The sequence below is a fragment of the Carya illinoinensis genome, chromosome 7 (genome assembly GCF_018687715.1).
Source record: "Carya illinoinensis cultivar Pawnee chromosome 7, C.illinoinensisPawnee_v1, whole genome shotgun sequence".
Taxonomy (NCBI): domain Eukaryota; kingdom Viridiplantae; phylum Streptophyta; class Magnoliopsida; order Fagales; family Juglandaceae; genus Carya; species Carya illinoinensis.
The window spans coordinates 8,469,178-8,487,207 of record NC_056758.1 but is presented as its reverse complement, the minus strand read 5'-3'; the positions used below and the strand labels follow the sequence as shown (position 1 = coordinate 8,487,207).

Below are 18,030 nucleotides of genomic sequence, written 5' to 3'. Positions count from 1 at the left end.
ATATTTATTTTTATTTTTACAATCTAACAATATATAACATAATAATCTCATATATACATAAATAAAAATTTCATATATACAATCTATGTCACATTTATAATATAATAATCTTAAAATATAAGAAAATAACATAAGAGATAAAGATTAAATTAATAAATAATTAATAAAAACTTATAATAGGACTTTTCATTTTTAAAGAAAAAGATAAAATTATTATAATTTATATTTGGGATGAAAAAAAATTGATTAATTTAATATGGGCCAATTTTTTATAAAATGAGTTAAATTTAAAAATAAAAAATAATTTAAAAAAACTAACGTGGATGCTGTAAATCACAAGATCAAATGAATGTTCCGAAAGTGGAAAGCAATCATAACCAGATAAGAGATACAGATCAAATTAATAACACCATCAATTATACAGAGTCACAGACATATAGTCACACTGTTCAAGGAATTAAAGGGCTGAAGCTCTTACACTCGGCCAAAGATTTCTGGCCACCCAGACAGAAAAAGAAAATGGCCGGACACCTTATCAAACAGTTGTCCACCAGCCTCATGTTTATAGAACCCGGTTTGAGACCCATTAGAGGGTCCGGTATGGCTCCGAACAAGTAGTTCCCACCGAGCAAGAGCCTCTCGAAAGGTGAGATTCCGGGTCCGGGCATGACGGCTTTGAAGGCGTACTGAGTTGGTATCATGCCCGTGAGCTTGTTGTTCTCGAGCGACAAAGCGGAGAGCCTTGGCATCAAGGACATGAACAAGGGTAGAAAGCCGTGGAGCTCATTGTTGCTGAGATCAATGGCTATGAGCTCGCTTTGGGTGGCCATGGACGCTGGGACTTGTATGGAGGAGAAGTGGTTGAATGAGAGCGCGAGTTGCTGCAGAGATGGAAGGGCGTCGAAAAGAAGCGCTGGAACGGAGCCACTGAGACGGTTGTGACTCAGATCGAGTACTTGCAGATAGTCCAAGTTTCTGAAACTGGCAGGGGCCATTGTTCCTTCTAAGACGTTGTCTCTCATCAATATTTGAATCAAGGAAGCCGGAAACGCCCCCGCGATTTTGCCGGAGATGGCATTGTCGCTGGCGTCCAAGAAGTAAAGGTTTTTCAAAGAACCCAACTCGGGAAACACTCCAGCGAGCTTGTTTGATTGAAGCTCGAGCCGTTTCAAGTTCACCAAGTTGTTCATACTCGCCGGGATTGTTCCCTGGAGATTGTTGTTATCGAGATAAAGCTCCTCGAGCTCAGAGAGTGAGCCAATCGAGGTAGGTATCTCGCCGGAGAGAGAGTTTCTCGACAGACCCAAGCGGCGCAGCCTAGTCAGGTTAGCGAGCGAGCTAGAAATCGGACCGGAGAAGAAGTTTCCGGAGAGGTCAAGGGATTCCAAGTACTGGAGATTCCAAGAAGTAGACGAGAGAGAACCGTTGTAACCCGCCTGGTCAAGACCGATCTCCGTGACTCGGCTCGTTCCCGAGACGACGAGGTCGCACCTGAAGCCGCAGGTGAAGCGGTCGCTGAAGAGGTTATCGCAGGGATCAACGGTGAAGTCCCAAGAGCTGACGCATGAGCCTGGACTCACTGAGCGGGGCTCAAGCCCGTTCTTCAGCTCCTTCAAAACCTCAATGTCCTCCCAAAACGTCTTTGATTCTGCACCAGAAGACAGACCCATAACCACAACCATCAGAAACACGGAAGAAACAGAGAATTTGGGAAAACCCATTTGCAAATCTTCACTGTTTTTTACTCTTCTGGGAGGAATTTGTGGGAATTTAGATTATCTGATGTGGGCTAGAGATTACAGAGAGAGAGAGGAGAGAGGGAAGACACCCAGTTAATCATGGCCGTTGGTTATGGAGGTCGGAATGAAAGATGTTTGCTTTATTTGTTCTGGGTTTGTGAGTGGTTTAAGGGGCGCACTCACATGTCAGAGCCCTTTGTCTTAAGCATTTTTATATGGCAATTGGGTTTGGACGTTAGTGTTGAGGGTAGAGGGGGTGTTCCAGTTTCTGAGTGTCTTTGTTTCCGTAGCGACACCTTTACTTGATCTATGGTGACGTGTGCTGAATTGGTGTGTATGTACATATGTTAACTAACTATTGATCTTTAAAATAAATAAATAAAAGCAACTATTGATCTAATTTTTTTTTTTTTTAACTATTGATCTAAATTGTTAACCTACAAATGTTATTTACTATTTAAAAGGTATTATTTGTTGTTCTTTAATATAATATTTAATCATTAAAAAATTATACCTTCTTTTTCACTCATCTATCAATCATTTAAGGGGATATTAGAATTGATAAAATGCATCTCACCTAGCATGTTGAACTGTTTATATTTAGAATTGTGAGTGTGTAAATATCTTATAATTATTTTAAAAAATTAAATAAATATAGGAATTATATGAAAAAAATTAATTTTTTAATAGTAAACATCATTTTTTTTTCAAAACGACTGTATAATATTTACACACTTCACAACTATATGTAACAATAATCTTCTAGTTTATATCACTTGAAAAGTTTATTGATACATAGAACTGATACATGATGAGTTTTTAGGTCAATTCATTGCTTTAGAGTATACTATAATTTTGATTTTCTCCGATTATTGTTTAGATATTTTAGTTTCTACTCAATGTATCACGCTTTTAGAATTTGACTCAACTTGTTTATACCTCTAAGATGAATAAATAGTATTATTTTTAAGTGGTATAAATATTATTTAAATAATCAATATATAAAATTATTTAAAATGGAATAGCACTATTCTTCTTTTCAATTAGCACTATGATGCATTGGTTACTATGGATATCCATTCTAAAGTAAAAGAGTTTGTTGGTTGCTATATGCACATCTGTTAGTTAGTGCTAACGAACTTTGAATTTTGAAGCCTTTGAAGCCAACCAACTACCATAACCAACAATGATTTGATTAAAAAAGGCATTTCTAAAACAAATTACGTCTTCACAATATCTTGACATCAGAAAATGTAGGGGAAAAAATATAAAAAGTAAGATCTCCAATGAGATAAGATAAAAATTGGAAGTTAAATAAAATATTGTTAGAATATAATTTTTTAATATTTAAAATTTGAAAAAATATGAATTTATTTATTATATTTTACATAAAAATTTAAAAAAATTATAATAATCTCTCTACAATCACCCACAAGTTTAGCAAAAAGTATAATTGTTCTGATTGTTAAAAGAGTTTTGTTACGTATAATCAAAGTTACATATTAATATGCGTACTAATATTAATTTCTTCATATTTAAAATTTAAATTAACAATATTTTTAATAAAATCTACTTTTTAATCAATCACATTAGATTGATGCACATATTAATACGTAATTGTACTTACAATTAGATTTTTACTTGTTAAAATAGGCTCAATTAGTTTCTGTAAGTGATATAGGAGAGTTTTAATTGTAATTTCGACTCATATTTTTTGGGTTACAAAATGGTTTTGACCTTTACATCCTTGAGTTACGATATGAAATCTCCTTTTGTTTTTGTTTTTGTTTTTTTTTTTTTTTTTCCTAGTTTAGCTTGAATTTTATTTATTTATGTTCAATGAATTTTAAAATTTAGTGTTTTAGATAGACTTGCAATCAATGAATTTTTCACAAGACTCACATAAAAAGGCTAGAAATGTATAAATAAATGAATAAAAACTGTCAAAGGGTAAAGAATTTTCCGGTGGAGGGTAAAGTGGAGGATGACCCCCCAATCAAAATCAAGATAGGGTAACAGAAGAAGCATGCTGCAATTATTGTATACGGCCTAAAGCAGATAATAGGACAATGAATCAAATTGCAATGGGCCATGACCTTTCAAGTTCAATCTCGTTAATAAGGTAATTTCATCGTCTGTCTGTCTTCTTTGTTATTGTTTGTTTCTTTTGTTGTATCGTCCGATGGCACTGACAGAGCTTCGCATGGCTCAATGGTAAAGCTACAGTTGGAGTAAATCAAGGTTGCATGCCCATTTATCCTCTTTCACATGGATGGCCACTGCCAGCTATTATTTTTGCAGAGTAAAATATAAATAACTCGCATTAGTGTTGAATTAAAAATGAAATCCATTCAAAAGCATGTCTATGTGCGGTCTCACTTCTGAGGAGATGAATATTTTCTACTGAGTTCAATACAAGGATGTTCGGGAAAAGATTTTTTTTTTTTCTTTTTAGTACTTTTTTTCCCCCTTTCGACTCCTGTGGGGGAATCTGAGGAGTAACTCCAATTACGGCTTTTTCATGGACCTAAATTAGATGCCTTTACCAGATTGATGGCTGACGCATTCCATGCTCCTGTCCTTACCAACACAGTGAATCTATTCTTCCTTTCGGCCACACATGCATCATGCAACAACAAAAATCTCGACCTTTCACTTTTTCCAAATGAGAAGCACTTAACGAACGACCACCACTCTAATGACAATGTAAGGAAAACTCTTTTGCTGGTTTTGCTCCTCTTTTCTTAGTCGCATATGCGGCAAGTGTTTGCTCATTGTTGCAGCAATTAGGGAATTCTGTGAAATTGGAGAGGGCTTCTCTGCATTTCAAGTCTTTAGTGTTGCCTTTGATGTCCTTTCAAATAAATTAGTTGCATATACCGAAGGGTTTGTTGCAGTTAGGAATATATCTATATGAGTAATGCTACGTACAGACATTTTTGCGCACTCCCTGCGCACTCCACTGATATGATTGGTTAGATTAATTTTTTTTAATACACAACCAATCATATCACTGAAGTGCACAAAAGAGTCCGCAAAAATAACTGCACATAGAATTTTCCTATCTATATACTAATAAGCGGCAATAAGGAGGCAGGTGTCCGCCGCTTCCCTTGTTAATCTTGTATTTTTATTGTGTATTTACGCTTTTGCTCATTTATTCACATTTTCTTTTTCACCGCTTCCACGTCCTACTTCTACCACTTTCGTCATTCGTCTAAATCCTCTTTCATTTACCACTTTCTTGAAGACCAAATACTTCCACTGCTTCTCAATGTCTTCTAATAAAACACTACCACCACCTTATATTTTGTGTAAATCCTCTTTGCTTCACTGCCTCACTCACTTTCTGGAGATTTATCAATTCCACCGTCTTCGTATTTTGTCCAAATCACATGTCTACTCTATAACTATCATCATCTGCTCTCTCAAATTCTATCGTCTTCCTCTGCTCCTATGCTCTCAGTTTGTGCCTCTCCTTCCTCTCATTTCAGTGTTGATTGCACCACCTTTATAGCACCTCCATAGAAGCCCCACAGCCAACCACGATGCACACCAAATTCACAAGAGACGGAGTCTTGCTCTGGGTTGTCAAACCAAGAAAACAAATGCAGAGCCTCTATGCACGGCTAGGCATTAGATGGCAAACACAGCAAAACACTTAAAGGAGACCTGAGCACGCCATACCAGAAGGCAACTTTGGACCATCCCCAACTTTGCATAGGAAAATAATTTGAAAATCAAAATCAGGGAATGGGTCATCGATGACGAGAGAGTAGAGAAATTATCGGTGGTCTTCATAATTTTCCTCTTCAAGTAAACGATTGCACTAGAGGATCATCTGGATTTGCATCGATCAGCAGCGAACAATAGGATGTGCAAAAAACCATTGCAACATTTATAGCTTATCAACTAGAAATCTATATGTTGAACTCAAGATTTTAAGTTTCGTGTAATTATATATCTACACATGGATTTTAATGATAATAAATGAATTCAAAAAATAAAGAAATTTCAAGCTCAAGTTGCCTACACAATGGAGTCAAGCACATCAAGGAACCAAACATTAGTAAGAATAGAACAAGTTCACATTAAAACTCATTGAGTAATTTTGTACATCTCTTGAAAAAATTCAAAATTATGATTAAGGCTCAAAATTAATATTTTATCATAAAACATTAAAATATATATTTCATATATGCATGCTTTATTTGAATACTTTCAAAAGTGATTGATGCTCTTCTTGACTTATGCAAAAAGTATATGATTTTGTTTGAAAATTTAAAAATATTAAAAATGATTGATTGTCATCTTTCACATGCGCATGCTTTATCTAAATTTTCAAAAGTGATTTATGCTCTTTTTGATTTGTGCAAAAAGCAAATGATTTTGTTTAAAATTTTCGAAAAATAAATAGTACTCCTTTTATCATATGCGAAAAGTAAAAAAACTAGGTTTGAAATTTTTGAAAAGTGAATGATATTATCTTTGACAAATGAAAAAGAATAAACTTTTATTTCAATATTTTGAAAAAGTGAATAATGTAATAATGTTGTTTTTGACATGTGAATCTTTTTAAATTTGAATATGAAATCTCATATGCCTATAAATAGATCATTTGAGAGCTTCATATTCACAACACTAAGAACATACAACATTCATTCAAAACTTTCATTTTCTCTTCATTAAACATTGAGCCTTAATCCTTATTCATTTTGAAAAAGATACAATTTGCGTTGTAATGTTATTATTTCACTTATTGATGAGGGTTCTCTAATAACCTATTCATTATCAACTCTTGTATCAGTAAAAATGTGTATATAACCCTTGTGCGTGTAGAAAATATTCTATACAATGAATAGTTGAATCATCATGTGTAAGGTGATTGCAAGTATAGAGGGTGTTCTATACGGATCCTTTGTAACAGTATTGTTCAAAGATTTAATAGGTTTCTATCTTTACCTGAAGGAGGTTGAATAGTGAATTTGGAAATTCTCAAGGAATAACTTAAGGCGAGGACGTAGGCAATGAAGCCGAATCTCGTTAACATACTGAGTTTGATTTTCTTTTACCCTTACTTTTTATATTTATTGTTGCTTCGTACTTTGTTTATATTTTATATTGTGTATTTGATTTATAAATATTAATTTTTAAATACAACACAATTCACCCCCCTCTTATATTAGTCATCTAGGCAATACTATATATTTTTCAAGCACAAAAACAAAACCTATGTAATGGAACTGCATTTAACACACTGCCAATTTTTTAAAAAAAGACATCATATTGTTGCCAAGTCCAAGCCCAACTCATGGATTGCAGTAAACAACATATAATTGATAAAAATGCTTTCAAAATTTGCACAGGCTCCTCTTCACATTTAGACCCTATCGACAGAAAACAAAGATAATGAACATAAAAAAAAAACACACACACACACACTCAGAAGAACAACAATTTAGACATGCAACCGAGAAACCCAAAAAAGAAAACCCGTTTGGAGAAAATAAAACTCCTACATCTTCACATTCAAAAACCCAAAAAAAGAAACTCCATTTGGACAAATACAAATCGAACACCACATTTACATCCAACAAAGAAAAAATGGAGAAGAATCCAACAAACAAAAGTGAAAAAAAAAAAGAAAAAAAGAAGAAGAAGAATTAACCAACAGCCATGGTGTTCCTTCAATGAGAGGGGGGGGGGGGGGGGGGGGGGGGAAACCCTAGCTTTGTGAAGATTTTTTGCGAATCCAAGAACACAGATGCAAGACCGACATCTACATCCACGAAATTAAAACACGACATTGAAAAAAACCCTAGCTTTCTAAAAAATGTTAGCAAATCCATGAACAACAGAAATTGAACACCAACGTCTATATGTAGGAAAATAGAAATCTAGATTAAAAAAACCCCTAGCTTTCCAAAGATTTTTACCAAATCCATGAACAATAGAAATCGAACACCAATGTCTACATGCAAGAAAATAGAAATCAAGATTAAAAAAAACCTACCTTTCTGAAGATTTTCACCAAATCCAAAAACAACACAATCAAGCACCAAGATCCACATCAAAGAAAAAAAAATGGAGGGAAACATCGAGAAAACACAGAAATAAGGTTAAAAAAATTGTTGCCGAGAATGTAGGTAACAGAGAAAGGAAGAGAGAAAGACGAGGGAGAGACGAAGTCATGGGGAGAGAGAAAAAATCGAGGAGAAGCATGGAGAAACACAAATAAGGTAAAAAAATGTTGTAGAGAATGTGAGCAAGTAACAGAGAGAGAGAAAGAGAGATTTCTGTGAGGGCTTCTTGGGATTCTCAGGGCCGAATGAAGGAATGGAAGAGAGAGAGAGAGAGAGAGAGAGATAGAAGAAAAAAGATGGATTTATAAATTATAGTATCGGGTATGGTTAGGGTTTTTTTTTTAATAAAACGGCACCCTTTTAGGGTTAGAAATGGGGTGGGTTGAGGGTTCTTGTTTTGAAAACAGTATCATTTTGAAGTTTTGGGCTGGGCTTTGTTGCTGAGTTTGGGCCTAGCATTAGGCCGGATTTTTCTTTTCAAATTAAAAAAAAAAAAAAAAAAAAAAAAAAAACTCATTATTACATGTTTGTAGATCTAACTACTGGCACACAGTTTATTTAAATTTTTTCACTTTGTATTTAAATTGTACATAAATTTATATTAAGAATTTAAAATATTGAAAAAAATCAAATTTACATTATTGTAAAACTTTATTTTTAAAAATTTATGCTCTAATATTTATTCCAAAATTAATAATAATTTTTAAAAAAATTTTGAATTTGTTAGTGTCCTATGGGGAAATAAAAAAATACTTGGTGATTTAAATATATATATATACACATTAGACCCTATTACAGATAATTTTGAAATTTCAACTCCAAATTCATAAAAAATTATATTAAAATTATTAAGAAAAAAAATTTGTAACAGTATTAATTTGAATATTACACAACTCTCACTTCTGATCATAAAAATTTTATACTATGATTTCTCGATGACTTAATGGTGTCGTATCGCGTTGCAGTGAGCTGGGCTATTAGCTTAATTTAATTAAAAAATTTGCTTGATATGTGAGATATACATAACTTGGAGTGGGCTAGGCTAGACTGGGTCTTTCATAGGAAATTGGCAAAGAAGGCTTCGGCTTTTTTTTTTTTTTTTTTTTTTTTTCTTTTTCTTTCTTCGTATGTAAGAAATAAATAATCTTATAAATAATTTTGAACTTAACTATTAGCATATAGTCTGTTCAAATTTTTTTAAAATTAATATGATAATTGTTCATAAATTTGTAGTAAGAAAATTAAATCTTACCTTTTTTTTATATTTATTTTTGCAGTGTTTTATTTCCTTTAATTTCTACTTTAATAATTAGTCCAAATTTAGTAACAATATTTGAAAACTTTTACAATTTATAATTGGGGCTTGGGTCGAAATTAGGTACTGAAGAATTGGGCTTCGTCCCTAATTGTTTTGGGTACATGTTTAATTCTACCATTTGTTGTTGCATTGTATACATAGTAAACAACTTATCTAAAAAAGTTTATTACATTTCTCATTTAAATCAAATATAAATTTCATGTTGGTTTTTAATAATATATTATCATATATGTCCAACATATATTATCTCCTGTTTTATTTTTTTTTAAGTCAGGAAAAAATACATTGTTACATGTCTGTGGACCTAGCTACTAGCACATGGTTTATTTAAATTTTTTCATTTAGTATATGAATCTTGCTTTTGATCGTAAAAATTCTATGCTAATTATATGATCAGTTTTGTTTAGATAATATGACAAATGTTCATAAAATTTTAATAAATAAATATTAACAAATTAAATTCTAATATGTTAATATAGTTTTATTTAACAAATAATAATATATTATTGAAATGATTATCGAAATTAAATTCTTCCATCTGCTGTTACATTGTGTACATGGTAAACAACTTATTTAAAAAAAAATTGATTCCATTTCTTATTTAAATGCCTTATAAATTTTATATTGTCTTCTTCACTAAAAATGTATTTTCTCTTGTTTTGATGTTTTACTTTAATTATTAATTCAAATTCTCAAGGTAGTACAAAACGATACATTACTGAAAAAAATAATTGAAAACAATTTTGGATCGGCTTTAAGCAATTCCATTGATCCAATCATAAAAATATTTAAAATTGCAGAAAGCCTCATATTTGCACTAGCAATGACGATATAATTTTATTTTTTTAAACCAAATATCTTATTTTAAAAAAATAAAATTTCTTTATTTACCCTTTTTTGAATGATTTTGTTTGTTTTTTATATTTTTTTGAGATATGGAGATTGGAGATTTGGTTGGGATGAAATGGAGATGAAGAATGAGAATTTCTGAATTGTGTGTTGTGAATTTCAAAATGTGCATATGCTTAAATTTAAAATGTTGATTATTTGTTGGGTTTAGTTCATGTGATAATGTTTAATTTCGAATCCCTCTATACGGTGTCATTTAAGTAGAGAAAAATAAACCCTACAGGTCCAATCTATGTTAAGTCATACAATAAACTTTGAAAATTTTAATTAAAAAATTTTAATAAATTTGAAAAACCCTACAAGTTTAATTTGTTAGGTTTAACAAATAATAATTTATTCACTACTATTAGGTGTCGAGTTTATTTAGATGTGTATGATAATAGCGCATCAACACCAATGGTTATTTTTGAATCCTTAGCAAAACAAATTTTGGGTTGTGCAACAATTGATCTTATAGAACATACACGCGAGGTAAAATCTATACATTTAAATACATTTAAAAAATTTAATACAGTATGTTTTTATATGTTTTCATCGTTACAAGAACACCTACCATATCTTGAGGACATTGCAAATAAAATCCAAGATAATGAATATATGATAGTATTGGGCGCACAAATGAATGTATCTGGAAGACTGCGGCTTTTGTATTGTCTGTTAATAACATCCCAGGAAGAGTAGGATGAGTATTTAGACCTTTTTTTTTTTTAACTTTCAATTATTGTAATATATAAGTACAAAGTATTCATATGTAGTTGTAAATATATTTATGGAAGTTCTATGTTGTTATGAATATTTTGCAGATAATATGTACAATATTTATTGAGCAAAAATATTTGTTAGAATATAGATAAAATTCTGCCCGTGTATAGTTAAAGTCGAAAATTTTGAAGTTCTAGAATGTAGGAAAAATATCAACTAGGTACACGTGCATCGCACGTCCTCTTTTTCTACTATATATGTATATATATATGAATAATGTAGACAAGCATCAAAACCCATGCCCCCAAAAGCATTTTTTTTAAGGATCTGGTTTCCGATAAATAAAAAAGAAGAATTTAAGGCAAATGAGTATAAGTGAGCTTTTAGTTTTTATTCATTTGTATTTATTTATTTTTCTTGATTTCATTATTCATTTTTGTATCTGGAAGGAGAAATATGAAATGCGGGCAGTATATACTAGGTGAAATTACAATAAAGCATGATCCTATGCAATTGAGCACCCCAAAAGAAAACATGTACACATAGGAACTTGGGCTACCAGATTCTAGTGAATAGTGATGATAATTATTATCTGAGTGTGAATTATTACTGATGAAAAAGATAGTGCACAAAGAAATATTGCTTAGGCCATTAATTGGCGAGTGGAGTACACCAATTAGCCAAAGACATGAGCTAACAACAAAAGCATTGGCAATATGGACATCTGATGTCTTGAAAATATGCATGCATCAACAACTACCCCTAACTGCATAGAGCAATAATAGAAAACAGAATCAAACGGGAAATGAATCGCTACTTGATGCTATCAGTGCTTAAATTCTAAACTATTTCTACTTCTATGTGGACATATATATATATATATATACATTCCTTCGGGAGAAAGCATATACATAATATTGTTTTGTAGCATGTAGCACGAGGATGCTCCCAGTACAAGGGTTAACAAATACAGTTGAAACTGGCTATTCATGAGATGAATTACAAAACGAGGAAAAAGTTTGTACCTTCTATCGCTTCTCTTTTATGGGCCCCCCTCCGATGACCATTCAAATTTGGTGTTTTCTTGGCTTCTTTTGGCAAGGTCCACTAGATACCGCCTCACAGATTTCTGATTCATCTCAAACACAAATGCCATTTCTCTAATCTGCACATTCATCATTTATAATAAATTTCATTTTGTTATCAATTTTGAGCACGAGCATTTCAATGCCATAATAACTTGCCCACACTAAGAAAGAATACAATGGCAAATTCTGTTTTGTTGGAGAATCACATAAAGGAGGGAATCCAATTTACATGAATTAATGACACATAGAAAACTGGTGAATTTGAACGGCATCAAAGAACTCCAGGAAATAGTGGGCATTACAGCACCAAAAGATGGGAAGCCATTTACCTCAATCAAACTACCAGTATTAAGTCTCAGAAGCTGTCCCCGAGAAACTTCTTTGCCATTCAAAAAGATTGATCTCTTGCCAAGATTCTTCAGAAAGAAAGAACCATCTTCTTCCATCTTTATAAGAGCCTAGCACAATAATGAACACCAGTTATAATTGAATACCAGGAGAGATTCTTTCTAGAATCCCTGAATTCAAAGGCAATGAATATATTCTGAGAACATTAACCCATTGCAAGAGTGCTTAGGGAAGCCCAACCAACATTGGGACCCTTGACCTTTTCTAGTTAGTAATTATAAATAGTTTGGCCCCCATTTCCATCATATCATTATTTTCTTTCCTGCCTGCAATTTAGCAAAAGATATTTTTTTTTTTAAATAAATTCAGGAGTTGCCTTGCTAGGGAACTGACATCCAAAATGTGACTCACTAAACTCACTTTGGTAGAAAAGAACACGTCACCTCTTTTATGTAGGATTGGCAAATGATATAGACTCAAGAAAACTCTTACAAAGCATCAATACTCACAAAATATGCAAAACATTGCATCGAGAACACTCAAATAAATCCCACCTGCCGTCTAGATACTTTGTTAGCAAGTCCTTCTCTTCCCAAGTCAATATCAACTTCAAAGTCATTTGTTGCTCTGCCAATTATAACCTGTAATACAGAAACACATTGCACTAAGAACAAGAGAACAATCACACATGAAAATTTACAAGTAAAAACACATTCAGCCTATTGTACTGATAGTATGCTCAAAAATCCTGTTTGAATAGTGCTGAATTTGTATCAATCATCCGTATTGAATTTTAGATCTAATTTAGACCTCTATGGTCACTACAAAGCTAAATTCACTTGGACTCTAAGTGCAATTTAAGAGTAGTATTCTGAAATCTCAAGGGGCTGACTCAAGCGGTAAAAGCCTTGGTCTTGGTAGTATGCTCCCTCTAGGTCTACGGTTCGAATCCTTGATGCAAACAATTTATAGGGGCTATCGAACTAGGGGAACTTCCCCTTAAATAACATAAGGTGCACTTGTGGAAAACTCCATAGTTGAGGGCCTATGCACCCCCGGGATTAGTTAGGACTTTGATCCCCCGACACTCAGTGCCAATAAAAAAAATTAGTATTATGATGGCGCAGCATAAAAAGGAAAAACTCCTAAACAGTACCCAAATCTCTCTGAAGCTAGTATAAGTTCACAGGAAGATGCACTAAACCAACAGCAGATCAAACTTTTGTATGATGTACTAAAACTGCATAAAAAGATACTAGTATATATTGACAATTCGGCAAAAAAATATGAAAAACATCAGATCTCCACTGTAAAAAAGAAGAAAATTTAACTAGAGTTAAGTCCATGATGCAAGCAAGCCGTTCATTGACCATAAATGAAGCTAACTGAATAATTCAGATGGTCAAAAGTCAGAAACTGTACCTCAGTCTTCCTAATATAGTGTTTCAGATGGTGGCCATACATAATTGCAAGTGCACCTCGAGATGCAATGGCTCTCTGCATAGAAGATCGAGCACACTGTTCCAGCCTTATGATTTTCCTCTTCGTATCCTGATGCTGATAACGTAAGACTGGAAATGAAAAAAATTAAATCAAATGCAAATTATGATGAGAAGTGCAATATATTTCCTTTCTCATCTAGAACAATGAACTCCTTGATATTGATTGGTTGGTGGGTTGACTTTACAATTAAACAAAAAATTGTTGATAACATAATAGAAGCAAGTCAACTAAAAAACAATCTGTATTAAAGATATGCTCGTATGTATATGCATATGAAATCTGTAACTATAAAGCATCTACAACCACGAATCATTGATGCCTAGAAACTCAAGTAAATTCCTATACATCACCTGAAAAGCAAATTTCTCCAGATTAAGTTTGTTCATAAGAAAGAAATGCATGCACAGAACAAATAACCTAGTTGGACCTATTACCTTCTCTACTAACATATGGATCCTGATCACCTGGACACAAGTCCATTTCAAGTATCTGAAAGATAACATCAATAAACTATCAGAGGCAGAACCTCAAAGTTAATTAAATAGAGTATCATAATAAATTTCCTTAGACACAACCATTAATTTCTTACCATTGCCTCAATATCAAAAAAGGAAGGTACGTAATCATCATCATCAGATTCTTCCTGGTCCAGTGTTGGCGAATTTGCTTCTGGTTCAAAACCTGGTTGAGTGGAACCTGGCCGTGCATGTAGTTCTGAAGCATTGGTTTCCTGTGTACAACAAGCATTCTAAGGAAAAGCATTTGGAACAGGCACAACCATGAACTTGCTGCTCTATACAAAGCAACCAAACCTAATTAAACCGAGCTCAAATGGTACTCCCTCCCCTGGTTCCAAAAACCAGGTGGCGGGTTCAAGACCTAAAATTGGATTCATTAGCTTAGCTACATATGAAAGTTACCAAAGAAGAAATGCAGGTGCTATTTATATCATAAACGAACTTAATTTTGACATGCACCTTTATTTTTAGAGCTCCATCCATGGCTGACTTTGGAGTTGCATGCGTGGATCTGCCTAGTTGGCTTGGGTCAATAATGATGCTCTCCTGGGAGTCCACGGCAAGATGGTTACCATCAGGCCATCCAGGTTTGGTTCCAAAACCAACAATTGGATGCTTTGAACGAGTCTCTGGTACTGGTTCTAGAGCCACCATGCGAGTTAAAGATGGAGAAGAATTTTCATCTTTTTTCTTCAAGTTTATTTCACGTTCACCGTTCGTTTGATGGGTAGAGGAGGATGGTTTAGTGGTCTCCTTATAATTTGGCCATATAGAAGTATAAGCAAATGCAGTAGATAAGCATATGTGGTCATTGAATGGGATTTCCGGATCCTCGGTATTCAATGTGCATTCCATCTCTCCGTCGTAAAGTTTTGGACGAAGATGATCAGGCACCGATGTAGACGAAGTCATACCGACTACGGAGGAACAAAGACTATGCCGATCAATAAGACCAGATTGAGCCGAATCAGCAGCAGCATCCAATCCCGCATTTAAAACCAATGTTCGAGGTTCACAAACATCAGTTACAACATAATCTTCATGAGCCTTATTCAGACAACTCAACGGAATTGAATTATCACTATCGCAACAAGGCTTATTCGAGGCGTCTTTTGCATCTTCGTCCGCGAACGGAAGCTCGTCCTCATTTGCGAGGTTCAATAGACAATCCGAAAGATCCACAAAACCACTGGCATTTCCATCTTTCAAAATTGGCTCCGAATGGACAATATGATACACGGATGAACGTATTTGCTCCCCATCCACATCATCGGGAAGTATCATTTTCTCGCCCGCACACTGTTCCTCACCTCCAGGGCTCATACTTATCGGCATTGCAGGAGCTGAGACGTCCTCGATCGTTCTCCAGATAGGCATATCTGGAATCTCATAAGGCGGCCTTATATCCACAGCGCCTGGGCTATTCCCAAAATCCTCAACTAAACTATCTTTCAGCGCATCGTTCTGCTTAAAAATTAATTCAGTGCCACTATTTGCTATGGCATTTGCCGAATTCACATGCCTCCTTATGAGTGGAGGAACATGATTCAAAATCTCACCACGCGGATTCTGAAAACCTAAATGGCACTCAACACCATGGACAATCATAGAACTCCCAGGCGGAGCCTGGCAACCACTTCCATTGCCGAGGAGGCGATCATCCTCATTCAGCGAACCTAGAAAACTTAAATCAAAGGATTGAAAAGCATGATGGCCGCAGAGTTTCTTCCGCATCGCGTAGTACTGTTCACGGACGCTGTCAGCTTTTCTTTTGGCCGGAGCCACCACGCTTTTATTCCGCAGGATCGCCGACGATGGGTTACCGGAAGCAGAGAGTTCGTACTCGACCATGCGAGCAGAAGCTTCCGCAGAAACATCGTTGTCGTAGAGGAGAGAACGCCAGCGATCTCGCAATTCACGAACCGTAAATCGGCGGGAGAAGCGAACAGCACCTTTGGCAAGCGCCTCCAGAGAGGCACCTGCCTGTAAATCGGAGAACACAACGGAATCAGAGCAACAAATTTGGAAGGTAAGGTTTAACATACAAGCTCTCGCACAAATCATAAGAAAGCTAACAGAGAAATTCTAGCCAAGACAACGGAATTTAATTGAATTCGATTTGAGGGAGGAAAAGGAGGGGATAAAATTGGAAAGACAAGGGGTACCTCGAGAGCGTTCTTCAACAAAATATCGTCCTCCGGGATCCATTTAGGGACTGAAGCTATAGCAGCCATTAATGAATTTAAAACAAACAGAGCATGCTTCTTCTATTGTCGTGTTGGATTTCCCAAATTTCCGAGATGCGAGCTCTGCTCTGGGGAAATTGGAGTCAAGCTTTCTCTCTCCCTCAGAGGCTTTATCTAATGAAATACACAGAAGGCTTAAGACATCCTCTATTTCACCTTCGTCCTGCTATCGTTTCACCTTCACTGTGCTGACATCTTTTCAAATATCAATGGGTAATATAATTTTTTAGAAAAATGATATTCACATAACATATTTTATAATAATTTATATAATATATGTTATAAAATAAAGATATTTTATACGGTAATATTAATTTTATAAGATAATTTATAAAAATATCCCTCCTTTTAAATATTATTATGTAAAATATTGTAAAATGTAACTTGTGTTTATCATTTTCCTCATTTTTAACCTTTTTTATTAAAAAAAAAAAAAACGCATTGCGATCCTTTAACACATGAGAAGTGATATATTTGTAGAAATAAATTTATAAATTAGCTTGTAATTTTATATAATTTTTTTATTTATTTTATAATAAAATAATTTTATAATTTGACCTATCATATTAGAGACATTAATTTATAAATTTATTTTTATATAATTATTTTATAATTAAATTATTTTTCTTAATTTATATATTATATTTATCTCTTTTTATATTTATAAAAAAGTCTTTGAAAAATAAAATAAAATGATTTTAAAAAAAGAGAGATAAAAATATGAAATAAATTTTAGGTGTAGTTTTTGCTTAACATTGAATATTTTATAATATTATAATATATTTATTTCTCACTTCTAGATATTAATTAAAGTTTTAGGGCATCTATTCTGGCTTTTACCCCTTGTCTGTAACGTTTGATGGATGAAATTCGCGGCATATTCCTGTGATACGGCTTGTGTAACAGGTCAGGCCGGTCAGGGACAGCGACCTGCTCTTTTTTCTTTTTTTTTCTTTTTTTCTTTTTCTTAGTCTGAATAAGTACTGTTTTGACAATGATATCTCAAAATTACGTTAATGATAATAAAATAGTTTTAGTTTAAGATGTTTTATTTAATTTTTAAAAAATGAGAGGAAAAAATTAACTAAAAATATTTTAAAGTAAAAAGAAATTGTTTGAATATAATTTGTATTTTGAATTTTATAAAAGTTGTATTAAATTTTGTATTTTATTTTAAAGTTTATAAAAGTTATATTGGTTTTTAGATTTATATAATGATTAAATCAAAAAGTAAAAAATTTGAAATTAAAAAATATTTTTATCTCGGAGTAATATTTAAAAACAAAATTACGAGAAATTTTAAAAAATTCATGTCTCATCTTTATCCAAATGGCCCTAAATGTATGTAAAAGGTATAGACAAGCATGTGCATTTCTTTTATTTTTAGAAAATGACTTTCTTTATTGATTCTCTTTGGAGCAAAGAATGAATATAATGAGAATAATCTTCTAATTGAATACTCTCCTCAGAGTCCTAGAACAATATTTGCTAATAAGTGTGCAACATTATTGACTCTCCTACAAACATGCCTTACAAACCAATGGTTCACCTTTTCTAGCAGTTTGACATTTCATAC

General features: G+C 33.4%; 2 protein-coding genes across 2 annotated transcripts; both read right to left on the bottom strand.

Annotated features, from left to right (window-relative positions):
• Window positions 1–374: 374 nt before the first annotated feature.
• Window positions 375–2,020, bottom strand: LOC122317121 (receptor-like protein 35). The gene has a single exon (XM_043134051.1). It carries the CDS (start codon window positions 1,719–1,721, stop codon window positions 450–452), a length of 1,272 nt encoding a protein of 423 aa, XP_042989985.1. The 5' UTR covers window positions 1,722–2,020; the 3' UTR covers window positions 375–449.
• A 9,537-nt stretch (window positions 2,021–11,557) lies between these two features.
• On the bottom strand, window positions 11,558–16,636 carry LOC122316582. The gene is made up of 8 exons (XM_043133220.1): window positions 16,374–16,636; window positions 14,668–16,191; window positions 14,280–14,420; window positions 14,125–14,179; window positions 13,610–13,758; window positions 12,742–12,828; window positions 12,169–12,297; window positions 11,558–11,916 (listed from the first exon to the last, which is right to left on the bottom strand). Exons 1-8 carry the CDS (start codon window positions 16,440–16,442, stop codon window positions 11,794–11,796), a joined length of 2,277 nt encoding a protein of 758 aa, XP_042989154.1. The 5' UTR covers window positions 16,443–16,636; the 3' UTR covers window positions 11,558–11,793.
• Between the last annotated feature and the right edge of the window lie 1,394 nt (window positions 16,637–18,030).

Bases quoted from the DNA above. Each gene is read 5' to 3' on its own strand.
- LOC122316582 (XM_043133220.1), bottom strand. From the start codon at position 16,442: ATGGCTGCTATAGCTTCAGTCCCTAAATGGATCCCGGAGGACGATATT. The intron at 14,180-14,279 runs GTAAGAAATTAA...GTTATCTTTCAG, and splicing joins TTTTTGATATTGAGGCAATG to ATACTTGAAATGGACTTGTG. The intron at 12,298-12,741 runs GTGGGATTTATT...TTATTGTGCTAG, and splicing joins ACAAAGTATCTAGACGGCAG to GCTCTTATAAAGATGGAAGA.
- LOC122317121 (XM_043134051.1), bottom strand. From the start codon at position 1,721: ATGGGTTTTCCCAAATTCTCTGTTTCTTCCGTGTTTCTGATGGTTGTG.